The sequence below is a fragment of the Pempheris klunzingeri genome, chromosome 12 (genome assembly GCF_042242105.1).
Source record: "Pempheris klunzingeri isolate RE-2024b chromosome 12, fPemKlu1.hap1, whole genome shotgun sequence".
Classification (NCBI taxonomy): domain Eukaryota; kingdom Metazoa; phylum Chordata; class Actinopteri; order Acropomatiformes; family Pempheridae; genus Pempheris; species Pempheris klunzingeri.
This window is the reverse complement of record NC_092023.1, coordinates 5,111,662-5,124,549: the sequence shown is the minus strand read 5'-3', so window position 1 is coordinate 5,124,549 and position 12,888 is coordinate 5,111,662. Positions and strand designations below refer to the sequence as shown.

The following is a 12,888-nucleotide window of genomic DNA, read 5'->3' as shown; positions in this document are numbered from 1 at the left end:
GACTGTGGACTCAAGACTTTGACTAAATATCTACACAATAGCTTCCTGCACTCTCTTCTGTATGCTAAATGCACGAGGCCTCCTTAACAAACACCCACATTCACACAACTGTAAATGCAGGTTTGTGGCTCTTCCTCTACAGATAGTTTGTAACACATGGGTGAGGTTATTTTAAGGATACAATGGATTCATACTCAAAATTCCATTACACACACATAAACTCGGAGCGTGTTATGTAACATCCTACAATCCCACTCTTTGAAGCAAATGTGGACCATTTAACGCCACACCCTAACCCCGCATGGACTCAGTTTAAAGGACAACTCTGGTGTTTTCAAACCCAGGCTCTATTTTTACATATCTTATTGTGTGTTACACAAACAGCCGAGCTAGCCCTTTAAAACACCAAAGTCACACAATAATAACTGTAACAAACTAAGTGATCGCGGTGGAGGGGCTTTAAAACAAGTGACATTACAGCTATTTGTGGTGGAACAAAAAGGATCTTACAGGTGTATCTCTGTAGGGATCCTTTCTGTAATGTTGTCAGATGCTTTAAATAACAATCTGAGCTTGTCTGTGGCAAATATGAGCACTTTTAGTGGATGCGTTTTGGTCTGGTGCAATCCACCCGAAGGATTACAGTAGAGCCATTACAGCTCGTTCGTGGTCTGTTCTCAACTGCAGGTGGACACGATCTACTGGACCCCTTCCAACAGTTTTTAAACCAACCAGTCTTTTCAAACCCCAAATATGTAAAAATACTGGAATTATCCTTTAAGGGCTCAGAGCAGCTGGTCAGCATGAGGGGACATCCTGTGGGTCGCTCCAACTCTCACACCTCCAGGAGAGGAGGGATGAAGTTTAAAACCCGTATTTATGAACGAAACGTCCTTTTTAATCTTGCACCTGTTTTGTCTTTTCATGCATTTATCCATGCGTCTGCACCTGCAGATATAAGACAAACATCTGTGCAAACACTTTAAAGCTTTACCTTTCATCTTAGTTCTATGGTAGCGAGTTAATATGGAAATGCCTGTTTCACCTTGGGAAGGATAGAAGAGAAAGGTGAGCAGGTCTATGTAAGCACTGACACACATGCAAACACACACACAAACATGCAGGCAGAGCAGCACGGGGGCCCCAGATCCTCTCACAATGAGACAGGAAAAGGCTTATTTAAGTTTGTGCTAGTGAAACACGCTGAATAGGCATGTTGGCAATATGACCGCACGTGTGTATGCATGCTCACAGACAGATGCCTGCAAACTCCAGCGGTGCATTTAAGAGTGACTGCACATACTGTACAGCAAGAGGATACCGAATGACGAAGAGGGAAAAACTGGACAAGGCAAAACAACAAGCAAGCAAATGAAGTCATAGCATTCATTACAACTCAGTAGATGGCATTATGGGAGAGAGGTTCTTTAGATATATTTTGACACAAGGGAGCAAGGAGATGAGAGTCTTTATCCTCCTCAGGTGTATAAGCTATATTCTAAATTAGGCAGGTCAGGTTGATGCATGAATAAGCTCTGGTTTCTCCAGAAGAAGGCCATTGTGTGCCCTTGCTAGGATTTGAGTGGCATTTCTTTTGGGGGGCAAAGTGAGGATTTCTTTTCACCCAGAGAAACCAAGTGGCACGACTTCAAAGCTTATCCAGGGACTTAGAGCCTTACAACAGTCAGGACACGGCACAAATTCACAGATACAAAGAACCTAAGAGGGCTCAGGAGTGGAGCATTAGTGGTATCGAAGTTTAACCCTACAAATATCTTCCTGAATTATAAACATAATAGATACTAAACACATGCAAACTGCCAAGTACTTATACAAGTCTTTGCATTGTTTTTGTTGGAAAAAAACAGAAATGCAAATGATTGGCAGCTGAACAGATAACATCCCTGTCATTAAATCACTGTCTCTGGTTGGATGGAAGTCCTCATCCTGAGCCATACATCTGCTTTGATGTATAGGGGGCTGCGGCCAAATAACTGAGCCCCAAATCAAATAAAACAGACATTTATCCTCATCCGCAGCCTTTTTCTGGGCCATTATCCAAGCCCTGCAGCTAATACAGATAACTACCTCACAGGGTTGTTTTAAATTTAATTTGCTTGGACCAGTTTAAGAGACAAATACAAAGCAGTCCTAATCAGAGGCAAGCTCGTGTAATAGAATCTGCAAATAAATCTCCTCTGAAGGAGTCCAAGGAGAGGCAGTAGGATAAAGCACAACATACTCTGCTTGGTCATAATGAGTTGGCTCAGTTAAAATGTTGGCAGTGTCTCTGACATTTCACGAACCTTCCTCGCTACCTCGGCTCCCTTCTGTCCCACACATTTACGTAATGAAGAGGGAAAAAAAGACAGTGTGGACGTGTATCTGTCCTTCAGCTCCATGCCAGAGTGCCCACGTGCATGTGTGGAGGAACCTGTGCTTATTTTTGTGAAAGGAGATGATTTTCAATGACAAACAGAGTATAGAGTGACGCACCGAACTCTGTCATGGCTTGGAAAAACAGTTTGAGGAGTTTGGGCTTATTCATTACTGCTGACAGTGTTTCCACGTGTTTTTTTTTTTACCTTTTTGTTACATTTCACTTCACTACAATCTGACAGTCAACTTGAAGAGACTTGCAATTTGCTTAAGATATATCACCGATGTCACGTTTACTTAAAAAGTTGTAGTTGTGCTGTGTGGTTGTGCTGGCTCAAACCAATCTACAGTTGTAATTACAAACATTTCTTCCCATTAATGGTCAGTGAAATATATAAAGTCATGATCATGACTAATGGCAGAGATGGAAAAATGTTCCAAATAGGTTTGTGTAGTTTATTGGCTTCAAGTGTTTGTTTTGGTCAATACTGTTTTTACTTTGAATAGGAATATCAAGTGAATGATGACTTGTTTGCAAACATATATTAAGAGAATTTAATATTCAGAGGGAAACATCAGTGACTTGTTGTCAACTTTAAATGTCGCGTCTCTCTCATTTGTTTTCTGCCTTGTGCTATTTTAATGTTTCTGGTTCAATATGATTTATATAATTCACTGTACCTTGTATATCATTTTCAGTGAGACTGCTTCTGTTGAACACATATAAATAAATCATAAATAAAACTGAATTAATGGCATGAAAACATGTTCACAGTGTGGTGCAAAGGATAAAGTGTTTGAAACATAATGCCACAACACATATTGATAGTAAACCTGTGGTACAAATATATAAATATTGCCTAAAGAGCATCTTAAACAGAACACATTATTTCCGTCCCAATGATGAAAAGAAGCTTACTTACTAATCACAGAGTAATAGTGCTTTGCTGGTTGCTCGCTGCTGACCTGCTATGAGCAGGACAACCTGCGTAGTTTAACCTAATTACCTGGATGTAGGTTACCGAGTTCAAAGCCTTAAATCCATAATAGTCCATGTCTGCTGGTTATCTCCACTAATCCTCATTAGACCCTGAGAATACTCCAACAGACAACCGTGGCGGGTCAAAGGTCAGGACCAGACAATGAGATCGCCATGGCAACCGTCGGTGCTCAAGACCTCCACTGCTGTGTGTGCGAGAGGGGGAAGATGAGTTGAGACCTGACAGGAGCGTCTGCTGGGACAAATCACTCTCACTTTACATTAAGCTGGTCACGTTTGAGAACAATGGACGTGTTCTGCTGCATGATGGCGTAAACTATATACTACATACACATGTGCTCATGAGCGTTCGCCTTTGACACAAGCACACAGGTAAGACTCATTGACCTGCACACAGAAAAAAGAAAAACACAGGTTTGCTCCAGGCTGCCTGTCCTCCCTACGAGAGCGATGTCTGAGGGATCGGCAAGTGTTTTTCTGAAACACGTGTTATCTCAACTGGGCGACTCCTCTGGCAAAAGCAAAAAAAAAGGAGTAGTGGAAGAGGCATAAAGACATAAATTAATGCACAGGAGGAGCTGGCTGGATGCATGCAGGCTGCTATTTGTAAAAAGTATAGTGTCCACCTGCAGCTGTATTGTTTTGGACTGAATGTTTCCTTTACTATGTAATTATGGCGGATCTCAAACCAAAGTGTACCTCACCAGCATGGCTTTTAAATACAGTGACAGATGAAGACACCAGCACTCACAAATAATAGTTAACAATACCATTTGTAAGTGCTGCTGAAATGTATTATACAGTGCAACATACAACATATACAGCACCACCACTGAGGGGCGACTGATTTCCTCTTGTTTAAACACTGATTATACTCGTGTCTTGTGATGTGTTTGTTTGTACTATTTTGCTGTGATGTGAATGTCAAAAAACGTTATCTATGAGTTCTGACGTCTCCATTGTTAGTCCATAAAAAAGTGAGTCAGTTATGCAGCCTACAGCTCCAAACATGTCAGGACTGTTTCAGTCAAATTCATTCTACAAATACAGGAGCATTTGCACTCCATGAACTGTAGTATTTTATTTCTGGTGTGTGTGTTTGTGTGTGTATGTTCAGGGCCAGGTCTCTCAACTTTGTCTTCACAACCCGATACAAGCCGAGGCCACGAGGGGGCCATCAAACCTGAGTGAAACCAGACATTTTTAAAAGGAAAGCCCCATGCTCACTCTCTTTCTTACAAACACACAAACCGTGGAAGCTCATAGGTTTTCTTTTTTAAGCAGCTTTTAGTGTTTTTGTATTTTGTCTTCATATACATAACCTGCATACATATGTATACACACACAGTGTTCAATCTGTGTTGTGTTTAGTGTGTATTTTTGCATGTATGTTATGTACAACCAGGAACAGAATCCACATGCCACTACATGAACTCGTGTTTAGCCTCTGCCCCCTTTTTTTTCTCCACAAACTCACGGAGTTTGAAACATTCGTCAGAAAGGGTGTGTGAACTTGATCAGCTAGACTGGCCGGCAAGTATGTCAACATATTACTCACACTATGAGCGCACACACTCACAGTGTGATTTCTTGAATTATGAATTTAAATACGAGGCGAGAGGAACAGCTCCAGCTGTTCTGCATCTAGAATCAAGTTAAGGATGGATTTGTGGATTTGATGGTAGCTGTCCTGACAGTGCTTGCACACAGCACCAGGTGCAGGCACAGAATCAAACAAAACCCTGTTCTCAAACCACAAACACGAGTAACGCTGTATATACTTGTATGCCGATGTGATGTCAGCTATGAGAGATAGGGAAACACCCCCACCCTCACTACACACACACGCGCGCACACACACACACACACACACACACACACACACACACACTGACCCACATTTCCAAATAATATGTCTAAAAATCTGTGCGTGTCCTGATCTTTTCCTCCTCGGCCCCTCTTATACTCAGAAATAGTGCACAAAGGTCGTCACTACTAATACTGTAGGTGTTATATAATCAGCCCTAATCTGCTACTGCCACTGCTACGACTCTCAGGGCTCTGCCAGTGCAAGCATGCACGCTTACACACACTAGACCTCATTGCCACATGGACCCTCACTCGCAGTTGTTCGCATACAGCCCTCCCCCAGCCACATGGACACCGCTGAACTATGTACGTGATTATGTAGCTCTAGTAGCCAGCTGCAGTTAGGAACTATTTTTCCCAACTACACTAATGGTTGAGAATATGTCAATGAACCATCTGTCCCTACATGAGTATGTTATAGATCACAAATGCTTTGTGCAATTTACTACTTTATTACGTTCCGTCCACAAGCAATTAAACAATTTAAACCTGCATTAATCAGTTTTGGCCACTTGGTGGAAGAATAGTTCCAAAACAAGCTGACAAGATAAAATACTGCCATGTAACATATTCCTTATTAAGTATTAGCAATCAATTGTCTTCTCTCACATGCTGCATTCATACAGTGAGTTATAATCTCAATGGAGCTGTGTTTGTTGACACTTGATAAATACAAGTCCAATATTTACCAGCCTTTTGGCTCTGTTTTGGTCTCGATCAACCTCTGAGGAAATATATGGGTCACTGGGTTACTGGATGCTGGACTTTTTTCACCAGTTAGAGGTCTGTTTGCCACTTGTTGCTGGATAGGTAATTCATAGTTGGTTTATCAGAGCTTGTGTCACATTACATATATAATGTAATAAACTAGTCAGCAGCCTTTCCAACTTACACCACACTGCATATATGCCAGAGACCAAAAGAATGAAGAGGCTCAAAAGGTTGATAGAGCTACAGGGTTGGTTGACAATTCTCTGCCTTCACAGTATATTTACTCATTTAACTAATGCAACTTTAATACGGATTATAGAAAAACACAATTAACACAGTAAACAGACACTTAAACCAGCAATGACATGTTATGTTTAAATGATGAATTATGATATGGTGAACTTGTTCGCAAACAGTTGCTTATAAATCCAGCCATGAAATCCAGCATTATCATTCCTTTGGGGTTGTGTTTCTGGCAATATATACTCTCTTTTAGCTCCTTTTTGGGTCTCCACCTGATCAACTCCTGAGGAAATGTCTGGCTCTTCAGCTGCTAAATGCTCCACTATGTTCACCAGCTAGTCTCACACTGTCTGTCTGTCTGTCTGTTTGGTGCTGAGCAGGTAGTGAACAGCGGGTTTTTAGAGCTTTTTCACTGAGAACAGCTCCCTGCTGTGGCTGAAAACGACACTATGAGAGTGACCAGGGTGAACCCAAAAAAGTTAAGTTGCGGGTCAGATGACCAACAATGAGCAGCAATTGAGTACAAAGCTCAGTAAAGATGAGGAGAGCTGCAAATTCAGATGATAATTCTCTGCGGGTTCATCTGAGCGACCCGTTTTCATACTGTAACACTGTTTTCACAAAGAAAATCGATTAAATCCACTTTAAAATGACTTAGGAAATTCCTCTCTAAAACACTTTTCTGGATGTTGGTTGTCTCACTGGTTTCTCTCTAAAAATGTGCATTCACAGTGTCATTCAGTGCCTCTGTGCAAAAGCATCCAGCTCAAATTGGCTTTAATTACATACATATACCCATTGACACACGCAGGCATGCACATACGCATAATCACCATGTGCACCTCATAAAATAGCTTATTCTCTTGAATCACACACACACACACACACACACAAACAGACATACTTCAACCACGTGCTGAGCTTCTGCTGGTCATGTGAGAGTGCCTTCCTCTCGAACACAACGCTCATCGACAGTCTTGCGAACATTCACACCTGATCTCTATTCTTTACGCGTGCGCACACACACACACACACACACACACACACACTCTTCCTCTTTTATCACTCAACACATTCCCCAACATTCAAAAAGAAGACACCATAAAGTTCAGTGTACGGCATCTGATGAAACCAACCAAGAAAAATGTGAAACACAATGTGAAAGTGAAACCTTCTGTTTTAACTTTTTGGCTCATTCAACTTTCGATCATTGCCGCTATGAGTGGGTGGCTGGGAAACCTCGGAGATCAAAAGCAACGCTGTCAGACCGTAAACACCACTCTTTTTTCAGATCAAATGCTTGTGGATTCAAAAAGAATCTCCAGTAAGTTCCCACTCAAACTAGTATCTAAATTTACCTCCATGAGGAAATGAAATCAATACCTGACAGCAACATAACCCCCTCTGATGTGCTGCTATAAAATGTAATTAAAATGCACTCATGCCGAATAATATAAGCCTCACCTGTGCAGCGGAGAGCGTGAGTGGAATTGAAGGTCTTCTCCTCTTCAGTTCTACACACTTCCTCAGCTTACAGATCTGGTGGCCAGTCCTGCGGTTCAAGCAGCAGCTGCAATGGCCACAGCTGATCTTCCTCAGGCACGGCTCGCACGCCCCGCATCTGCTCCGCTTCTTCCTATCCTTCCTCTGTGGTTTCGGAGCAGTCCAGGAGGGCAAGCACGGCCCCTCTGCCCCCCAGGATCCAGGCAGAGTAGAGGGGCTGGGCTCTCCATACCCTGCCTCTGACTCAGTGTCAAAAGAAAAAGAGGAGCGAGTGCTTTCGGAGCCGCAGGAGGCGGTGGAGCTACTGTCTAGAGAGGGAGTCGAGATCTTTGGCACTGAGTCTGGCCCTGGCACTGCTGCCACAACACTGTCCTCGCTGAGGTTTGGTTCAAACTCAGCTGCATCTGTGCTCACCTGAGGAACTAGTGACAAAGACGGAGAAGACGTCTCTTTCTGAATGTGGTGCTTCAATGGCTCTCGCTTGGATTCACTATCTTTGGTCTGCGTCTCTGCTGGTGCACAAGCTTGTCTTCCTCCCGGAGGAGAAAGGATGTCTGGGCTTTGCAGTTGGTGTGGTTCCATCTGGCTTGAATCCCTCAAGCTCCAAGGTTTGAGAGAGTCACCGCGGATAATAACCGGAGTATTTCTTTTCACTACGACAGTTTGCAACATCAGGGCAGTTTCTGCAACAGCTGAGGGCCCTGGGAATTGAGGATTAGCACCATGAATGGTAGGTTGCATGTCTGTCTTACCCTGGCTCAGAACCTCTAGCTCGAGTGACTCTGAGGTGGAGGGGACTTTGGTGGGATTTGAGGTAGCTGTGTTGGAGACAGGTAGCACACTTACAGGTGATTGGGCCTGTGCTGTCAGTCCACTGTTAGAGTGAAGAGGATCTGGAGGTTGAGGGACTGGAGTGCTGTGATGGGACTCAGTAGGACTGATGTAAACATCATTCTCCTTTTCTTTGTTTCCTTCCGCTTCCCCCTCACAATTATCCAGCCCCTCTTGACTCACTCTTCTCTCATGATTTCTCTTCTCTTCTCTCTCTACGTCAGCAGTCACTCTCTCATCTGTGCTGTTCTTCAAGTCCAACATGTTACCTTCCTCTTGGGGGATAGCACACACATCACCCTGCTTCCCATCACTGGCAAGATCATCGTGCGCATTTCCAAGGTTAGATGAAGTATCCGGTGAACCTTGCACCCCCGGCGAGCCAATACTTGTTAGCACAGAGGACTCGGAGAGGCTGTCTTTACTTCTGTCACTGCAGAGCTGTAGCTGTCCATCAGCATCATCACACAAAGTGGGCCCAGTCACACACATCAGGTCACCTTCACCGTTATGGCTGACGGTCTTGTTGTCGTGTCGGGTTGTGGTACTGTCACAGCTACACTGCACACAGTCTTCCAGTGTGTTGTCGAACGGTGGTGAATCCGCTTTAAGAGGGCTGCCCTCTTTAGCATAGTTGACACCTAGACCCTTATCTTTGATACTGGCAGGTACTTCAGAATCAGATTTTAGAGAAACCGGAAGGATTTCCTCAGCGTCACAGTCATCCAGCTTCTCATTCTCCCCATCAGGAGTTGAATTGTTGATGCTGGTGCTGGACAGCTGGCTTCTTGTGTTTCCTTGCTGTGATGCTGCTCCTCTCCCTGCGCTCCCCCTGCTGTTTCTCCCTCCTCTCCCAGGTTTAGGTGGCTGGCAGGGAGTAACAGACACCCGAGTGCCCCGCAGGGATTTCCTTCGCCCAAGGGGGTCTTGTAACTCGCCACAGTGGTCAGGCGGATTGCTCAGCCGTCTAAGCCTTCCAGATCCTGTTACGTTTAGGGCATGGTTGACGGTGCCAAGGGACCTCCCAGGGCCCTGACCAGCAGACCCGCTAACCCCTCTTCCACGGGGGCTTTGGCCTGACTGCGCCTGGACCCTGGCTGCTGACCTTTTGCGTTCTGCAGGTGCTTTCTGGGGCCTCTCTGTGGCTCTTCCTCTGGGTTTATTAGAGTTACAGGTTTGCCTCTTGGCGCTGATCACTTTCTGGCCATTCTTTCTCTGAGCAGGTGTCTGTCTCCTGGTGGGTTTGGTAGTAGCAGGCATGGCTGAGGGTGTGGAGGGGAGGATTTCTGGTAGCCAGCATGGGAGCCAGGTGAATGTTTATCTTTTGCTCAACACACAGTTTTTCCGTCTTTTATAATCTTAATCTTCTGTGTTTTATTCTTGAATCGTAATTTATGATGGTATCGTTGTTGCGTAATTGCAGTGCATGACCTATAAAGAGAGTAAAAAGGATATAAGTAAAAATACAAACACCTATAAATGCATTTTCAGTGGAATAATGACAAACTAATAGCGGAGTCCAAACACTGAAAAAGATGTAATACAATGTAAAGACCCACAAAGTGATAAAACTCTAGTCACAACTCTAAATCTCTGCATTTTTCTTTACTTTGTCTGCTGGAAATGACACTTTCGCCCCGCCTGAAATATCTACGAGCAAGTGCTGTGAGGTTGACGTCAATAAAAAAATCCAAAGCACTTATGCATGATAGAGTATTTTGAATAAAGACGCCGTAAAAACAGAAGAACTACACAAAAACAAATACTATAGCTTCCTGCGTGGCTAACACGGCTATAACAGTTTAAAGGGCAGGCGTGTTGAGGAGTGGGCTCCGGCCGGAGGTCGGATCCTGTTTTCGTCTTTCTGACTGGCGGAAGAAGGGGTTATTACCGTGTAAAAACGCCTTCAACGTCGCTGTTTGTTATTATTTTTGCACTTGACCGCTGTCATGTAAAGCACCGTGCGGATACAGGTCGTCTAGTTGCCCGTGAGGTTTTATTTACGCGTTTACAGCAGAAATGCTTTACATACCAGAGAGAGAGAGACAGTTGCACTGTCTGAACTGCTAATAATACTCCGCTCCAGCGAGACAGTGAGACCTTGCATTGGTTTCCCTCCTCGGCAAATATAGACTGCTGGCAAGTTCAATCCTCTCACGACGATGACACATGGACATGATACAAGCACCAGCGTGGACACACAACGAGCGGAATAGCTGGATTTTAAAAGTGTTCAACGTGTTAGTCTACGAGCAGCACGACACCCGTTAAAATGTAAATCCCTCTTATGTCAATCCATTCAGGGCAGCCCCGCTCACTCTCCCTCCACCAGACGCAACCTACGGTCTCCGCTGGCCAAAAACTCGTCGTCGGCACTGGAGGGAAGAGCGGACGGGAAAACCCGGGGTGGAGTCCAGCTGTCATTGCTCCCACTGCTCCCTGCACCGTGTGTTTCAGTAAGTGGACGCAGGCTTGTGCTAAAAATGACTGTAACGGCTCACTAAAGTAACGCCAACTGGTAATTGTTGTTTATGTCAGCAAGCTAGCAAACTAGCTAGCTAGCTGTTTTTTTTTTTTTTTTTTTCTAAAGAGGGTTTGGATTGAATACGCAGGATGTTGTGTGTGTTTTATATAAAGATAATATTAATAATGTGAAATTAATCTCACCAGCGACGCACTTTGTCATAAATATGACGATAATATTACGATATTGTGAAGAAATATTGGCGATCACCCCCCCTCACCCCAGCCTCCTCCCCATATTGACGTCCAACGTCATTACGTCATCAACATGCGACAGCTGTCGGCCAGTCGTTTAGGTTTACGGACGAAGGGCACAGATGTGGTTACATGAATCTGCCTCAGATTCATTCATAACTGCTGTTTATTTTGCCAGATTTTTTCACTGAAAACAGTGAAGGAGGGGCTTGTCGGTGCGATATCACCCGGTGTCCCCGCTTAACGCTACATTTCTTTTTTTATCATCCAGGATTATTGTCAACACAGGAAGTGGGGAAATAAGAGAAACTGGCAACTTGAGCAGACCGACCTTCCACTTCGCTGTTTTTGCTGTCTGATTATCTTGTGAGTATCCATCTTTAACAGACAAGCAGGAGTGCTGTTGTCTCTTAACTAAATCCACCTACTGGTTGTGGCTACTAACAGCTATATGGATGATATGTTCATGTTCATGTTCATGTTCATGTTCATGTTCATTCACAGTGTTTTCCCAGTGTTGCACAGCCATGGATGTGGCAGATTCCTGAGCAGAAAGGATGACATCGGAGGCTGCGGTCTCCACACCTGCCATAAGCAGAGCCCCTGCCAAGAGGGACTACTACTGGCTTCGCTCCTTTGTAGCTGGAGGTATGATCTGTTAAACCAGCATGTACCATCAGTTTCAGGTAGCATTTCAAGCTCAAGCCTTCATGGCTGCAAGATCACATCCCTTTACTAGAAACACTTTCTCTTTTGGCTTTCTGTCGAGAGCCAGAAATGATGTCTGCACATAGATCCTATTGGCATTTATCTTACTGTAGTTTTTTAAAACAGGTTCCTTAATCTAAAAGTTTTTACCAGCTTTGTTAAAGCAAAGATGAAAATATCCTGCATATGCAAGCAGTAGTAATATATGCTGATCAGGGTTATTTGCCAGCAATTATATTGCTTTCTATTAATTAATGATAGGAGTTTGGATTGTGGGCTAAATACCCATGAGGTCCATTAGTTAATCCACATGTAATATATGAAATATACATATACATACATATATTCTCTGTCATAGCCTGCTAAAATAATCAGCTTTTAAAACGGCTGTTCTCGTCCATCTCTTGTTTTTTGACTCAACCTCTTTCCCAGTCTTCAGCTCTTCTTAGTTATTACTGGGAGGTGAGTTTTTTTTAAAAGAAGAACAAAAAAACTAATTGTGATTGCTGACATGTACTTTAACAAGCTTGTCTACCGGCTCTGGAGTTACAATCACTCTGCTGACACTGATCTCTGACCTGCCTGTGAAACCTGGCAAGCAAAACTAGAATTTGTTCCCTTCAAAACGACAATAAAAGACACCTGACACACATAAAGTAAAATAAATGATAGTCAGTCATAGAGTGACCTCGCATAGTTGGCAGCAAAATGCAAGCCAATAGTATTTAATTGGAAAATGTAGATGCTTTGTTACTGAATTAATCATCATTAATATACTTGCACATAATGTGTGTAATACGTAATGCACATTACCCTTAAAGCTTGTTTCTACCTTTAGCAACGTAGCACAGCCTACATGTGCTGCCCGATTGAAACAAATGAACAAATCTGCAAGACACAAGGTTGATTTAAACATATTTTTTAGT

At 43.5% G+C, this 12,888-nt stretch overlaps 3 protein-coding genes across 6 annotated transcripts in view; 2 read left to right on the top strand and 1 right to left on the bottom strand.

The window, feature by feature from the left end:
* The window catches only part of LOC139210518 (leucine zipper putative tumor suppressor 2 homolog), a 207,155-nt gene extending 197,314 nt beyond the window's left edge, over nt 1–9,841 (top strand). Inside the window, exon 9 of the transcript XR_011585264.1 lies at nt 9,830–9,841. The gene's annotated coding sequence lies outside the window, so the exon portion shown is untranslated. The remainder of the gene's footprint in view (nt 1–9,829) is intronic.
* tet1 (tet methylcytosine dioxygenase 1) overlaps nt 1–10,957 on the bottom strand; it is a 28,481-nt gene extending 17,524 nt beyond the window's left edge. Inside the window, exons 1-2 of the mRNA XM_070840527.1 lie at nt 10,569–10,957; nt 7,667–9,967 (exon numbers count right to left, since the gene is read on the bottom strand). Of these exons, the coding sequence (XP_070696628.1) occupies nt 7,667–9,796 (2,130 nt within the window). The 5' untranslated portion in view covers nt 9,797–9,967; nt 10,569–10,957. The remainder of the gene's footprint in view (nt 1–7,666; nt 9,968–10,568) is intronic.
* Nucleotides 10,958–11,474: 517 nt separating this feature from the next.
* The window catches only part of slc25a16 (solute carrier family 25 member 16), a 391,343-nt gene continuing 389,929 nt past the window's right edge, over nt 11,475–12,888 (top strand). Inside the window, exons 1-2 of one of the 4 annotated variants that reach the window (XM_070840533.1) lie at nt 11,475–11,620; nt 11,770–11,902. In XM_070840533.1, the coding sequence (XP_070696634.1) occupies nt 11,812–11,902 (91 nt within the window). In that variant the 5' untranslated portion in view covers nt 11,475–11,620; nt 11,770–11,811. Of the gene's footprint in view, nt 11,621–11,758; nt 11,903–12,888 lie in introns of all 4 variants that reach the window. The other 3 variants (XM_070840536.1, XM_070840532.1, XM_070840531.1) reach the window with 3 other exon arrangements.